The sequence below is a fragment of the Scomber scombrus genome, chromosome 7 (genome assembly GCF_963691925.1).
Source record: "Scomber scombrus chromosome 7, fScoSco1.1, whole genome shotgun sequence".
Lineage (NCBI taxonomy): Eukaryota > Metazoa > Chordata > Actinopteri > Scombriformes > Scombridae > Scomber > Scomber scombrus.
Genome location: NC_084976.1, coordinates 23,969,783 through 23,983,019, shown reverse-complemented (window position 1 = coordinate 23,983,019; position 13,237 = coordinate 23,969,783). Strand labels below are relative to the sequence as shown.

At 38.7% G+C, this 13,237-nt stretch overlaps 2 protein-coding genes across 4 annotated transcripts in view; one reads left to right on the top strand and one right to left on the bottom strand.

Annotated features, from left to right (window-relative positions):
- Nucleotides 1-13,237, top strand: part of ankmy2a (ankyrin repeat and MYND domain containing 2a) — a 366,395-nt gene that overhangs the window by 270,730 nt on the left and 82,428 nt on the right. The window lies entirely within an intron of this gene.
- The window catches only part of ntrk1 (neurotrophic tyrosine kinase, receptor, type 1), a 38,425-nt gene continuing 25,400 nt past the window's right edge, over nt 213-13,237 (bottom strand). For all 3 annotated transcript variants that reach the window (XM_062421920.1, XM_062421919.1, XM_062421922.1), the window contains exons 13-18: nt 12,815-12,970; nt 12,381-12,511; nt 11,310-11,482; nt 7,930-8,170; nt 5,812-5,970; nt 213-1,549 (exon numbers count right to left, since the gene is read on the bottom strand). In XM_062421920.1, coding sequence (XP_062277904.1) covers nt 1,364-1,549; nt 5,812-5,970; nt 7,930-8,170; nt 11,310-11,482; nt 12,381-12,511; nt 12,815-12,970 — 1,046 coding nt within the window. In that variant the 3' untranslated portion in view covers nt 213-1,363. The remainder of the gene's footprint in view (nt 1,550-5,811; nt 5,971-7,929; nt 8,171-11,309; nt 11,483-12,380; nt 12,512-12,814; nt 12,971-13,237) is intronic.

Sequence of the window (13,237 nt, the reverse complement as noted above, 5' to 3'; positions counted from 1 at the left end):
GTAATAATACTTGAAGATATATATATATATATATATATATATATATATATATATATATATTATATATATATATATATATTATATATATATATATATATTTGTAGACATTGATACAGAGTATTTACATACAGTATTTACACTTAAAGGCATAACAGTGGTTTTTACACTCAGTCTTTCACTCCTTTGGTTGAATTTAAACATTTTTTGCCATCTTTTCTTTTTTCCCATGGTGGTCGCCTCACCTCCAGTGTCTGTTTCAGTGCCATCTGTCCCTCTGCTCCTGGAGTTTCACTCACTTTAATCCATCTGTTACCTCTAAAGCCGTCTCAGTGTGTCACCGACCCACCGTCTTGCCCCCTTACCGAATTTCAGTGCCGCACTTTGATTTTTAAAGGTCGTTACAGTAGCATGTTAAACATCGCTAATTTGTACAAAAAGCCACTCCTGAGTCTTGCAGGCAGGCCACAGGTCAAACCGCTCATCTTTGGATCTTTTTTTCTTTTCACATCTTACCGCAAAACTAAATTAAATGTAAACACACTTCTTAATGGATCAGGAAACACATTCACTGCTAATATATGACCATTTTTGTTCTTGCTTTTGAAAAATATTCATAATATACACTGGATTTGACACATTAAGAACAAGTCAAGTACATTTTTTAGCTTTTAAAAGGTTTTGATTGGGTATCCTATACATCACTGAAAACCCTCTATATCAAAACTTATCCAAAATCAGTCACTACACCAATGACTGTCTGCTGTGCCCAAATCTGTAAAATTGGCTCTCACTTCTGACTCATGATGTCAAGTTCCCTCTCTTGTCAGCATCTGTCTCATTTTCTAATTGCCTTTCCACACAAGTGTCGGCTGTAGCGTCGTATAAAATGCACCGCAGCTCAGCTCAGCTCGCGAGCCTCTCATGATAACGCTGCAGAGCAAAGACTCCCTGACAAGCTGTCACATTCATAGCAACGTAAAGGCCCATATACTGTATATCCAACACTTATCCATGCACGTCCCTCCATCAGGCTGATCCCCCTTCAGATAAACATTAAACACTTTGGTAAACATTTGACAGGTTTCCAGACGACGACGGGGCAGTGAACAGGGTCGAGGGTCGAGCCGAGATGAGGAAAAACTGAAGCAGAATGTCGCTGCAGACTGTTGGAACGGTCCATCAAGTATCGTGGAAATAACATTCACACTGTTTTTTTAGGTGATAAAAGAAAAAGCAGGAACCTGTTTAAAGCAATTACCCCCTGAATAAAGTTAAAGAATTAAAAGGAACAAGTTTAAGGTCTCAAATCAAAGCCAACCTCCCCAGCCTCTGAACTCTACTCCCTGTGTGCCTCTTGGCCCCTCTAACCCAGAATATCCAGATAAACCGGCGGGTTCTTGACCAGGGCCAGCAGGCGGCTGTGGATGTCCTTGATGACCATCCTCTGCTGGGGCTCTCTCTGCCAGCAGCCCTGCATCAGCAGGTACACCTCCTTGGGACAAGTGCGTGGCCTTTCCAGCTCCCGTCCCTGCGTGATGCATTCGATGGCCTGTTGGGGTGGGAATATCAAATAACAGTATGTTAACAGTCAGGATACATTATGAAGCATAGCAGTCTGTCCTCAGTGCTTCAATTCTTTGTATTTAAAGGGCCAAACCACCCAAATTTAAAGAAAAATCATCATCAGTCTCATTTACTGTACCTTTAGATACATCAAATAGAGCCTGACCTATACTGGATAGTAGAGACTGATTTTTGAAATTCTAAGTAATTTTATAATGATATATCATCCAATATTCTGTTTTTATTTTCCATGAATGCATTACATGAACAAGCATTTTTGATAAGGATACCATAAATCTCAGAATAGGGTGCCAAAACAAAAAAAAGGTGAGATCCACGATGCAAGAGGCACAACATAGTGTGATGAAAGCACCCCATTTTACACAGCATGTGGGTGGAGACAGAAATGAAAAGTTCAAGCTTGACAGCAACTGTACCGGAGGGAGAAGATCTATGTTCAGCCACTTTGTCTGAACTGAGAACTTTCAGAAAGGAAAAGCAACAAGAAACTGACTACAGTGACAAATATAGTAAAAGAATGGTCAAAAACCACGTTAGCCTGGTAGAGGATGCTCTGAACGCCTACTAGACTATCTGCTACAGTGCTGCAGGTTACTGGAGGAAGGATTTGAGGGACTGGAAGACTACACGAGAAGGAACAACATACAATTGTATGCCTGGAACGAGTATAACGATCCATGCAGCAGAAACCAAGGGACCAACTCACCCGTAAGATTATTCATCCTGAAGTTTCTAACCTTCTTGACTAAACACCGGGTGATCACAAAGGCACTGAATCTAAAAAATCTGCATTTCAAACGGAAGGAGATCTCAATGGACTACGACTACTCGCAATCACTACAGAAGAGGAGACGAGCATACAACAAGATTAAAAAAAACAACTTAAGGAGGAACACATGAAGTTCCAAAAGCAGCGAAACAATCTTTCAACCCAGACTGTTGAACGACTGCTGCCACTTGAATTTCAACAGCAATCTCAGAGGAAGAAAGATTGGAAAATAACTTCATAGAAAGAAAAGGCAAACGTAGGTGGATGCAGGGATCACGGATGAACCAGAGAGTGATACAGGTTCTGAAGGAGCTACGCAAATCAGGAGATCAATGACTAAACACACGGTGAGCAGAAACAATTGGCTTTGACTTATTTGATTGCCTATATACTGCTGAGATCAATAACTAACTGAACTGGACTCAGAATGATAGAGTAATACCTGATGGGACCAATAAGGACTTTTTGTAAAACTTCAAGTTCATTGTTATGGTGATGCTGAATAATTGGTGACAGATATTCTATCAGCTATCAGAAATAGAAAATGGTGCCATATACTGCTGCAAAATTTTATGTTAACCATATAATGATATAATTTGTCTACCTGGTGTAGCCCAAACCTCATTTCTTTAATTTTAGTATATATTTAAGTATAATTCAAGTATAGAGTAATAAAATACGTAATCAAACGTACATACATAAAACAGTACTTCTGAGTATTCACTTCCATTAAATGTCCAATCATAATGACACCATTCATATTAGCAGATCAACTCAACACACTCTGGAAACTGAGGTACCAGTTATGCTACTGGTGCTTTTTTTCTTCATATTTTTACATTCACTTCCTTTGTATTAGGGTGGCAGCAGTCTCAAAGACAGATCAAAAACCTGCTTAAGTAAAATCAAAACTATCTGCTGGCTAAATACCATTAAATGATCACGGAGTGTGCTCAAATTTATTTCGAATCAATTCAATTCAGAGAGGCTTTGTTAATCAATGAATGCTACATCAAGGACACACATTTTTTAACAGATACTTTTTTGGCACAACAGCCTCAGTGTCTACAGATTTACAGATGTGTCTATTAGCAGAGACCTTGGGGACGAATGAGAGCAGACAAAATATGAATAATCTCCAGCACAGACACTAACGGCTGCAATGACTGATTACGTTCACACGCTCTTGCTGCTTAGTGAATAAATCACTGTCGAGGATGTGAGAGAGGATTTCACTGCGTTCTCCATTTGAAGGGTTACTGACTCAATCTCTTCCCCATTGTTAACCTTGGTGCTGATCAGATGAACAGAAGAGGCCTGTCAGTGAGCCACTTCACGCCAAAATGGCCTGTCAGTCAGCCTCACAGCGGAACACAAAGACTCACAACGGTTGCCCCAAAATGGCCGCTGTCGGTCCGTTTTTTTTTGGGGGGGGATGATTTATCTCAGCCACTGCCTGTTTAGGCAACATGATAATTGCACCTGTCCCTCATTGGCCGAGACAGATTAGGTTAACGAGGTTAAAGCCCATTGGCCCTGGGCAAAAATGAAAGCCAATGAGATTAGAATTGAGTGCATGGGAAAAGTGATCTACCCTTCTCTTGAAAGGAGAGAGGGTTTCGGCCTATAATAGCGCCGCTGTGGTTGCAATGGAGTCCCACTTCTTGGTGCTTAAGCTGAAAAGGCTAGACTGGACTGCCCTTAATTACTATGAACTTATTGATTAGTTCAAGAGTACTGAGCCCCATAAAACTTAAGCATCATATGCTCTGTGATACGTACACGACTGCAGTGAAAATGTTTTGTTCTGATAGTCTACATTATGTGAAAGAAACAACACAATTTAGGCTGCCAAATGTGTTTGCAAAATCCTGCTTAAAAAAAAAACAGCAGTCAGGAGCCCAAATGAACACTATAACATTCCTCCTGTTCATACGGACCATCAGAAGCCTTCATAATCTACTTACAATGTAAGAGACGGGGGACAAAATCCACAGTCTGTGCAAAAAATGAGTCACATCAAGTAAATATCTTTCAACATTACCGTTTTGTTAGTGCCAATGTCCCTCTTTTTGTTATATATTGTTCCTACTCTACTTAATAGCCAGTATAAACAGGAGGAAACCTCTGTCAGTGTTCAGATGGGCAACTGACTGTTTTTTTAAGATGGAGTGTGAACCTATCCTGTAAAGGGAGAGTTCATCCACTTATTCACTAGCCACTTAAATGGTTTTAGTTTCATTTGTTGAGGTTTTGAGATCAAGTTCAATTGCTTCATGGCAAAATATATTCTGATGTCTGACAGGAAATCTGAGCGCAGAGTGTTAGGTTCAAACGTAGCAGCGAAATACTAAACTCTGTCCACTACAGCAGAGACAAAGCGCTCTGTCAAGGGGAATTTGGACTTAATGTAGCACCTTTCTCTGGCTGTAGTGTCCTCCATCCCCACCAGTCACACAATTATGAAACGTTTACTAAAGTCCTGTTTGTGCTCTGGATTCTAGTGCCATTTAGGACCACCAACTGCATAATAAAGTGCCCTGTTGAGTTTCCTTTTGAACAAATATGTCGGTGTTCCTCACCAAAACACTTTCTGTGTTATCCTTCAATGCCTTATTAAAGGCCTGGAAGGCATTTCTATTTGCCCTCTACATTTCTTGGCATTTTACCACCACCAATTAGTGTTTCTTCATTTCTTTAATGTAGCTTAAAATAATAATGAAACATTTTGGGAAATGTTTGTTCACTTTTTTGCCAAGAATAAAATGAGAAGATCAATATCACTCTATTGCTTGTATGCTAACAAGACGCAGGAAGCAGCATCCGGCCGACAAATGGTGCAACAACAGGTCATTGTTGTGTTCCAGCTAAAAATGAAGCCAGCAGCTTGTTGTTAGTTTATAGCACAACACTGGAAACAGAAAGAAACAGCTAGCGTGGTTTTGTACAAAGACTTGTACAAAAATCCCATACCAGATATTCATAAAATCACTAATTAACACAATATAACTGTTTAATCCCTAGGCTACAAAACGTAAGTGTAAAGTGTAAAATTGACACATTGTGGTTTTATGGTCATTTGCATGCAGGACTACTTCTTTGTGGTTGCTGGGCAAACGACGGAGCTAAGTTTATTGGCTGCTGGATTTAGCTTCATGCAGTATTTAGCGTACAGACGTGAGCGTGGTTTTAATATTCTCGTTTTTTTCTTTCTGGGCAAGAAAATGGAAAGCTCAAGTTCAAGTTCAGTGCAGTTTTGAGCAGCACATTCAGTTGCATCGTAATGACAATCATTTGCACAAACGGACCCTTTAAATAGGCAGCTTGAAACTACACAGGCATGTTTGTATGGGTGATAAAAAATAAGCGGTGATACCTCTACCAAAATGAATTATGAGCCTACAACTAATAACATCTCTGCCAATATAGTAGTCCACTAACTCTCTGTCTCAACCCACCTCACTGTTGGACAGCTGGTACCAGGGCTGCTTCCCATAGGTGAAAATCTCCCAAAGGACCACGCCGAAGCTCCAGATGTCGCTCTCCGTGGTGAACTTCCTGTACATGATGCTCTCCGGAGGCATCCAGCGGATTGGCAGCATGGTGCGTCCACCCACCTGAGTAGGAAAACATGGTAATGTTTGCTAAAGTTACATCCAATATATTTAAATATGCAAGGAAATATAAAGCATTTTCTTTGTGGATAGAATTAAGCATAAATACCATAATTTAGTAACATGGACATTTTTTATTTAAAATAGAAAAGCCACTAAATTCAGTTTGTGTAATCTCTTTAGCTTGTAATTTTTGATAACTTTGTGGTTCTCAAAGCTGTTTGTGGTCTATCATCAAGTCCTTGACACTTTTTCAGTGACACATGAAGAGGGGAATAAATCTTTGAGTGTAAACTCAACAAGTGTGAGAGTTAAATGATGCTGGAAAAGAAACAACCTCTGCTAAATAGATTTAGGTGATTAGGCCTTTTCAATGTCAAATCCCACAAAAGCTTTTCAAACTGAAACATGAGCAACCTTAGTATGAATTCATCAGTTTGAAATACAGACGCATACTGGAGTACACCACAGTCTCATAGGTTACTGCAATTCAGACAGCCCTGATCTAGTAATAAAGTCTACTCTATCTATTTCGGATTTCCATTAAATGATAGATTCTCATTATTTCTCATGTCCATATACACATTGAAACAGGTTTTCCTTGCTGTAATCATTCCTCATATTCATACTGGACATTAAGAAATCCCTTTCTAACATCTTTCAATGGAAGTGTTTCCAAAGTTTCCAAAGTGCACATATTATTAGGCTCCAGCAGTCTGAATTAATCAGATTAAGTGTGTATCTTTTACTATTATAGTCTTTTTAGTACAATATTCCCTTTTTTTTGTTCCACCAGTCATTGTTTAATTTTTAATATAATGAAAAAAAGTTTTAATTCAGTCCCTTACAGATACTTTTCTATTTATTTTTGTTTCAGTTATTTAACTGTATTTAAATTTTGATGATTTTCTAGACATTTTAGAAATGATTTTTCCTGTGTTGAGCTGTGGTGAAGGGATGGTAAAAACAGGGAATTTGGTACTGAAAAGACTGAAAAGAAGTGATTCAAAATAATCATAGTAACTTCAGATAAACATCAGACTGTGTTTTTGCATTTGGTGTCTTTGAACGAGGACTGTAGATTTTGTCCCCCATCACTTACATCGCAAGTGAATTATAAGGAGATCTCTTATCAGCCAATATTGACAGAAAAGATAACAACAAAAACTGAACAAAATGTTTACCTATCCTTTAAGTTTCAAAAAATTGAGCAACTACCTTTATATAGCAATACTAGCCGATAGCTTTAACTGAAAACTAAATTGGGTGTTTTGTAGAGAAAGGTCATCGTAGAGTTAGACTCTGGGGGATTTTTTGATAAAACTTGACCTTAAAACAGCTAACACTACACATCTTCAATAATGAGATGGATGGAAAGCCTGACTTTAAAAAAATGAATGAAGGGTAAAATGCAGTTTGGACTATAGCTCACACCTCCAAGCTTTTTCTTTATAGGATCTTCACTGATACTGCATGACCAAGATGAATATGAGCAGTTACAGGTAAAGGAATTACATTCATTATCATTATTAAAATACCCTTAATTCCAGCTGATTTTTGCTCACTGGGTATTATGAGCCAAAATCAACCAATCACTTACATTTTTCAACAGGATTAATGTTTCAGTAGAGAGTAATCCACAAAGAAAACTGTTCTGTGAAAGTCTTGGGAATATGTAGATAGTTTTTGGAAATACATGGTTTTTTTTTGAGTGTTTTGAGCACCACCTCCATTGTATTAGGGTGGCAACATAAATCTCAGAGACTGATATCTTAAAGTCTGGGCAAGCAGAACCAAAACAACAATCTGATATACGACACTAGCAGCAAGTTGTAAAATGCATTTTTTTGTAATTTGGGTGAAACAACCCCTTTAAACCACAATCAAATAAATAAAAAAATTAAAAAAACTCCACCCTGAACCAAAACACTTTACATTCTTTCGTCTTTTTCAACTTCTTACCCGATAGTAATCTGTGCTGTAGATGTCTCTCGACATGCCAAAGTCTCCGATTTTGACCACCAGGCCCTCTCCCACCAGACAGTTGCGGGTTGCCAGGTCACGGTGGACAAAGTGCAGCGATGCCAGGTAGACCATGCCCGAAGCAATCTGGGAAGCAATGTGCAGCATCTGAGGCAGAGTGAGCTCACCCAGCGGGGGCATCTTCGTCTCCTCGAGGATACGAGCGTCAGGGCCGTGAGCTCTGCAGGTGACACGCAAGCAACATATGGTTGTTTTTTATTTTTCCCAGATTATTTTATTGGTATTTCTGCTTTATTAGACAGTTGATAGTGAAGAAATACGAGCCACTGAACCCCAGTCATTGCAGTTTCCCCCTGATGTTTTTATTACAGAGAACATGTCAGTGTGGTGTGATCTATTTTTCCCCCCAGATAGTGTATTGGTATTTCTGCTTTATTATACAATTGATAGTGAAGAAATAAGAGACAAGAGGGGGACAATTGGTTTTATTTCTGCTAATAAACTGCCATCAGGGCAGTTTGTGGTACTTCTGGGTAACACATAATGTCATGGGTGATTAAGTATGTTATTAGGTTTATTTTTCAGCTTGTGCACAAAAACAACCATGGCAATATCTTACTTTTAATTCTTTATTTAGTTGAATTGGTTGTGAGCACAGTCTTTGCTGCAAAAAACTATATATCTAAGTAAGCAGGTGAATTTCTTATTTAGATTTAACATAAAGATGGAGCCACAGAAAGGCAGATAACAGCGTTAAATGTTCTAAAAATGACACTTTTGTTGGAAATAGTTGAAAACAAGTTGAATGAGGCTTTTTAGCTGTATATAAAATGCTGTTTGTAATGTTTAAAAGGGTTTTGAGATCAGATGTGTTTACACTGGTCTTGCAGATCTAGTCATTTTTGCTCATCTCTGCTGGTAGAGCACAGAATATTTTACTTTTTTGAAGTGCAGTGGGATTATTATCATATAGACTGAATTGGTTTGGTCTTCTTCTACAAAGGGAGTTATATGAAGAGAAATATTTCCATTTGTAAAGAGCAGAACATGCTGGCTTTTGCTATTCTTCTCTGTTTCTATTGGCTGTTCAGATGAATCCAACGCTGGGATTGGTCTCCCAATATGTTGGTAACTATGGCATCAACCTTGGATGACCTGAAGGACAATGACCTCGGCATGCAATCTGCAGATTGGATATTTCTGATTCATATGAGATATTGAGAGCATTATAGACATGGTCAGCATGACCACGCCATAATAAAGCCATTTAACAATGATGGTAATAGAAAACATAAGGCTTGTAATACGCCTACAATTGATTTGCAATAATGCAATTCAGAGATGCAGAGCACACTGACTCCACTAACGTTTCACAGTTGTTCTTGTGGATCATAAACACCCACTCTCACGTCTAACTCCAGCCTAAATGAGCAGATCACTGATGATGTGTCTCCATCCATCCTAATATCTCTCCTCTCCACTTTGTCCCCTCCTTACAAAGGAAGTTGTCTATACAATCACTATTAGTTTAAAAGGCAGGTGGCAGGGTGGGAAAGCAGCTGCATTGTGGGGGCCCTCAGACATGTCACCCATTCTGTCTGCTGGAAATGCGATTTCCATCCATTCGTGAACATATATCTCAGGCAAAGTCTGTGTGCATGGATTTCCAATCTGTCTCCTGTAGAGGACACCTGGCAGACAGCATCCACTGCGTCTGCTCTAATAGTTTTTTTCAGATGGTTTCCCAGGTGCCAAGTGAGCTCTAATAGGTCAACACTGTCTCAGTCCTCAGTGGCTTCTCTAGCTGAATGATGATGTTTTCAAATTACAATTTAAATGATCAAAAGGACATATTTTAAATCTGTTCTGCTGCCATTTTATGTAACAATTCAAGATTTATTACTAAATTTGCACCATTACACTCTTCAGAATCACATCAATTCAGTATACAGTTAATGGAAATGTCTGCTTAAGCACTGGATCTGTTTTTTACTGCATCCATCAGTATTCAAATAACATCCTGCCACATTTGAATTTCACTCTGTTTGCTATTATTATTATATAAGAACATCCTGTGGATAATATCTGCCCTGTGCCTTAACATGCTGTAAAGTACATTTGCATATAATATGAAACCTGCTACATGATTTCTTTTCATTTCTAACTTAGCCAGCAGAGAATTTTTTCTATACATTTCACCGCAGCCTCTATTTTTCTGTGACATTAGGATGATGCGAATCATAGAGGAAGAAAAGGCAAGAGAAATTATGGGGTAAAGACAAGTAATTGCTGACATTTTAGCAAAAGACAGTGGATAATTTATCCTGGAATTCTGGTTTAAAGTCAGACATAAATAAGTTTCCTGAAATGCTGAATATCTTTAGTTGCATAGATCATTTAAACTCTGTGCAAAAAGGGCCTGATAGACGATGGTACCACTGAAGCTCACTCTGGCTTCGAGTCATTTATCCATATGTCCAGGATTGTTATTTGTTGAAGTATTAGCAGTTAAAAGCAAAGGATAGCCACAGTGTCTCGCTGTTAGTCACTGACCAAATTCACATTTTCTAATCGTTGGTGTTTCAGTGCTTTACTCAAAGACACTGACGGCTTTGAAGAAAGGATTGTTGAAGGAGAGCTGAAAAATGAGTCCCTGAGAGCTTTCTGGCATGAAAAAGGTGCTTCAAATATAGAAAACACAACAAAATAGAGGAACACACTTAAAATGAATACAACACAACCATATATAGAAATGCTGCAAGGCACATGAAGTTGCCATGAGACTAACGCTACAGATATTTGTCTGCAGTCTTACAGTTTCTGAATCTGAGAATCAATCTGTTAAAACTCAGATAATCATACATTGTTTGCTCAGGTTTCCAAACATTTAACTTGCAGCATTTTTCGTTATGTAGCATAATGTGTGTTGTCAGATTGGTGATTGTGATAATCAATTCTATCGTGTTTTATTTCTTTAACTTCTTTTTAAAAAAATGCTGCTTATGTGTTGTTGAATGAATTTGTTGTCATCTGCTCTGTGAATGTGTGTGTTTTTTTTTTTAAATTGCAGTGTGTTGAACTCTCGGGAACGCTGTACAAAGGGCCTAATTGAGATGACTGAAACAGCAAAAAAAGAGTGAATTCAGACAATGAGGCAATAATTGTTTGCAACGTTTTGATACTGGGACTTGAAAATAATAATGATAGAGGATGCTCCTTTTGATGTACAGTAAAGAATCCTCTTTTACAGAGTTATTCATAGAGTAACATATGCAGCATGTCAGTAAGTTGGCTGTGGACACCGGGATGGACAAATTGATGAATTAAATTTTTTCATCATGAGCATGTCTGCTACATACCGAAGAAAGCGGTTGAGGTCTCCATGTCTCATGTATTCAAACACCATGGCCAGAGGCTCTCCATCCGTGCAGACGCCGTAGAATCGCACGATATGTTGGTGTTGGAGCACCGTCAGCAGCTCCGCCTCCCTCTGGAAGTCCTGCCGGGTCGACTCGTTGGCGTCCTTCAGAGTCTGCCACACAAGGAGTGTACATTTACATAAATACTTTGGTTCCTGGTCTCACAGTTAAAGGAAATGCTTTAAATTAACAGCATTATAAGGAGTGTAATAATAGGAGATTATGTGATGTTCTGAGGTTTTTGTGTGTGTCATCGAGGTATTTGTGTGCTTCTTTGAGTAGGCCCAGAATGCTTTGTGATGCTCTTGCTTATGAGTGAGGATTTTTTGCAGTCAATGCATATGTATAGTTAATGGGATGATAAACCCGGGCAGAAGATTCATCGTCCGTTTTTATTTGCTGTGGTTTGCATTAAACCGTTGTAACAAGAGCCTCGTATTAAACAACCTGACTGACCTAAACAATGACATCTGACCTGAAACCCCAGGATGTAATTTCAGTATATGAAATATTTAAGTGCAGTCTAATTCCTTACTCCCTTACTCTATCATGGTGGGGTTATAATTTTGTAAGCCCTGCCAATAAAGAAGTTTTGGGTTGAACATCTCCGTCTTTGGATTTTCCTCGGCTGTGAAGGATATCTGCTTTTTTTTTGTTGCTTTTTTAAAAAAACATTTATTGATTGATTGATTTGAATCCTCCAAAAGGCCTCCTTTTTTTTCTTTCCTGTTTGTAGAATTTCATACAAGAGTGAAACTTTTTTCAAAAGCTAACTGTAACTTTTTATTATTTTAAAATAAAGTTGTTCTTCTGTCTCTTAAAATTTCACAGTGGTATTTTAACGCCTACTTGAGAAAAACTCTTTGCTACTAATTTATTATTTTGGCACTCTCCTCATGTTTATACTTCACACTTACAGCTGACGTGGTCTCATTAATGAACCTTAAAAAAGAATAAAAAACACATTAACAGTAGAAGCGCTTTGGAGAGGAGCCGTGAAAATCCACTCACCTTGATGGCGACCAGCATCTTGTCGCTGTCTGGGCTGAGGTTGGCACACTCTGCCAAGTAGACCTTGCCAAACGCTCCTTCACCGAGCTCCCACTTCAACACAATGTCCTGCCGTTTGATATGCTGGACACCTGATCAAGAAAAAAAGGGGGGGGGGTTGGGACATATGGGTGAAAACATCTATGGAAACTTGATCTTGTTGCAACCAAAAGTTAATTAGATTTGTTCACCACTTATTACATTAGTTTACTTTATTGTCCTCTCTGAAACTCATTCTGTGCTTTCTCTAATCTGCAGACAAACACAACAACTAGGAAACTAAACTTTTATGTGTGATAATGACAACCAACAACAAGAAAGGCACATATATTTCCCTGTGGATTTCGTAACAAACGATCAAACATCAACTGAGTGGAAACAAACTCAATACTCACACATGTCTTTGTCCTTGATGATGCCGCAGAAGTACTGTGGATTCTCTACGAAGCTGGATAAACCAGAGTCTTCATCCGAGGAAGGCGGGCTGTTTCCAAAATTCATGAAACGAAGCGACACAGCCAGGTCATCCTCAGTGCCCAAAACTGATGAACCTAATGAAATGGGGAGGGGCGTAAACAAGCAAAAATGAGAGATATGTAACATCTAATCAGTCTTCAACTACTTGTGATTGCACTGGAGAAAGAAGCAATTCTCTTTCTCCGCTACCAACTTGGTTGCACATTTCTTGGTACCATGGTGACAGATGATGACAAGCTCTAATAATCACCATCATCAACCATGCAGCAATCAGGCCACATTGAACTGACAAAAATGACCATATAGGAAGCCTGAATGGTTAGCAACCTTGACTACAGTGC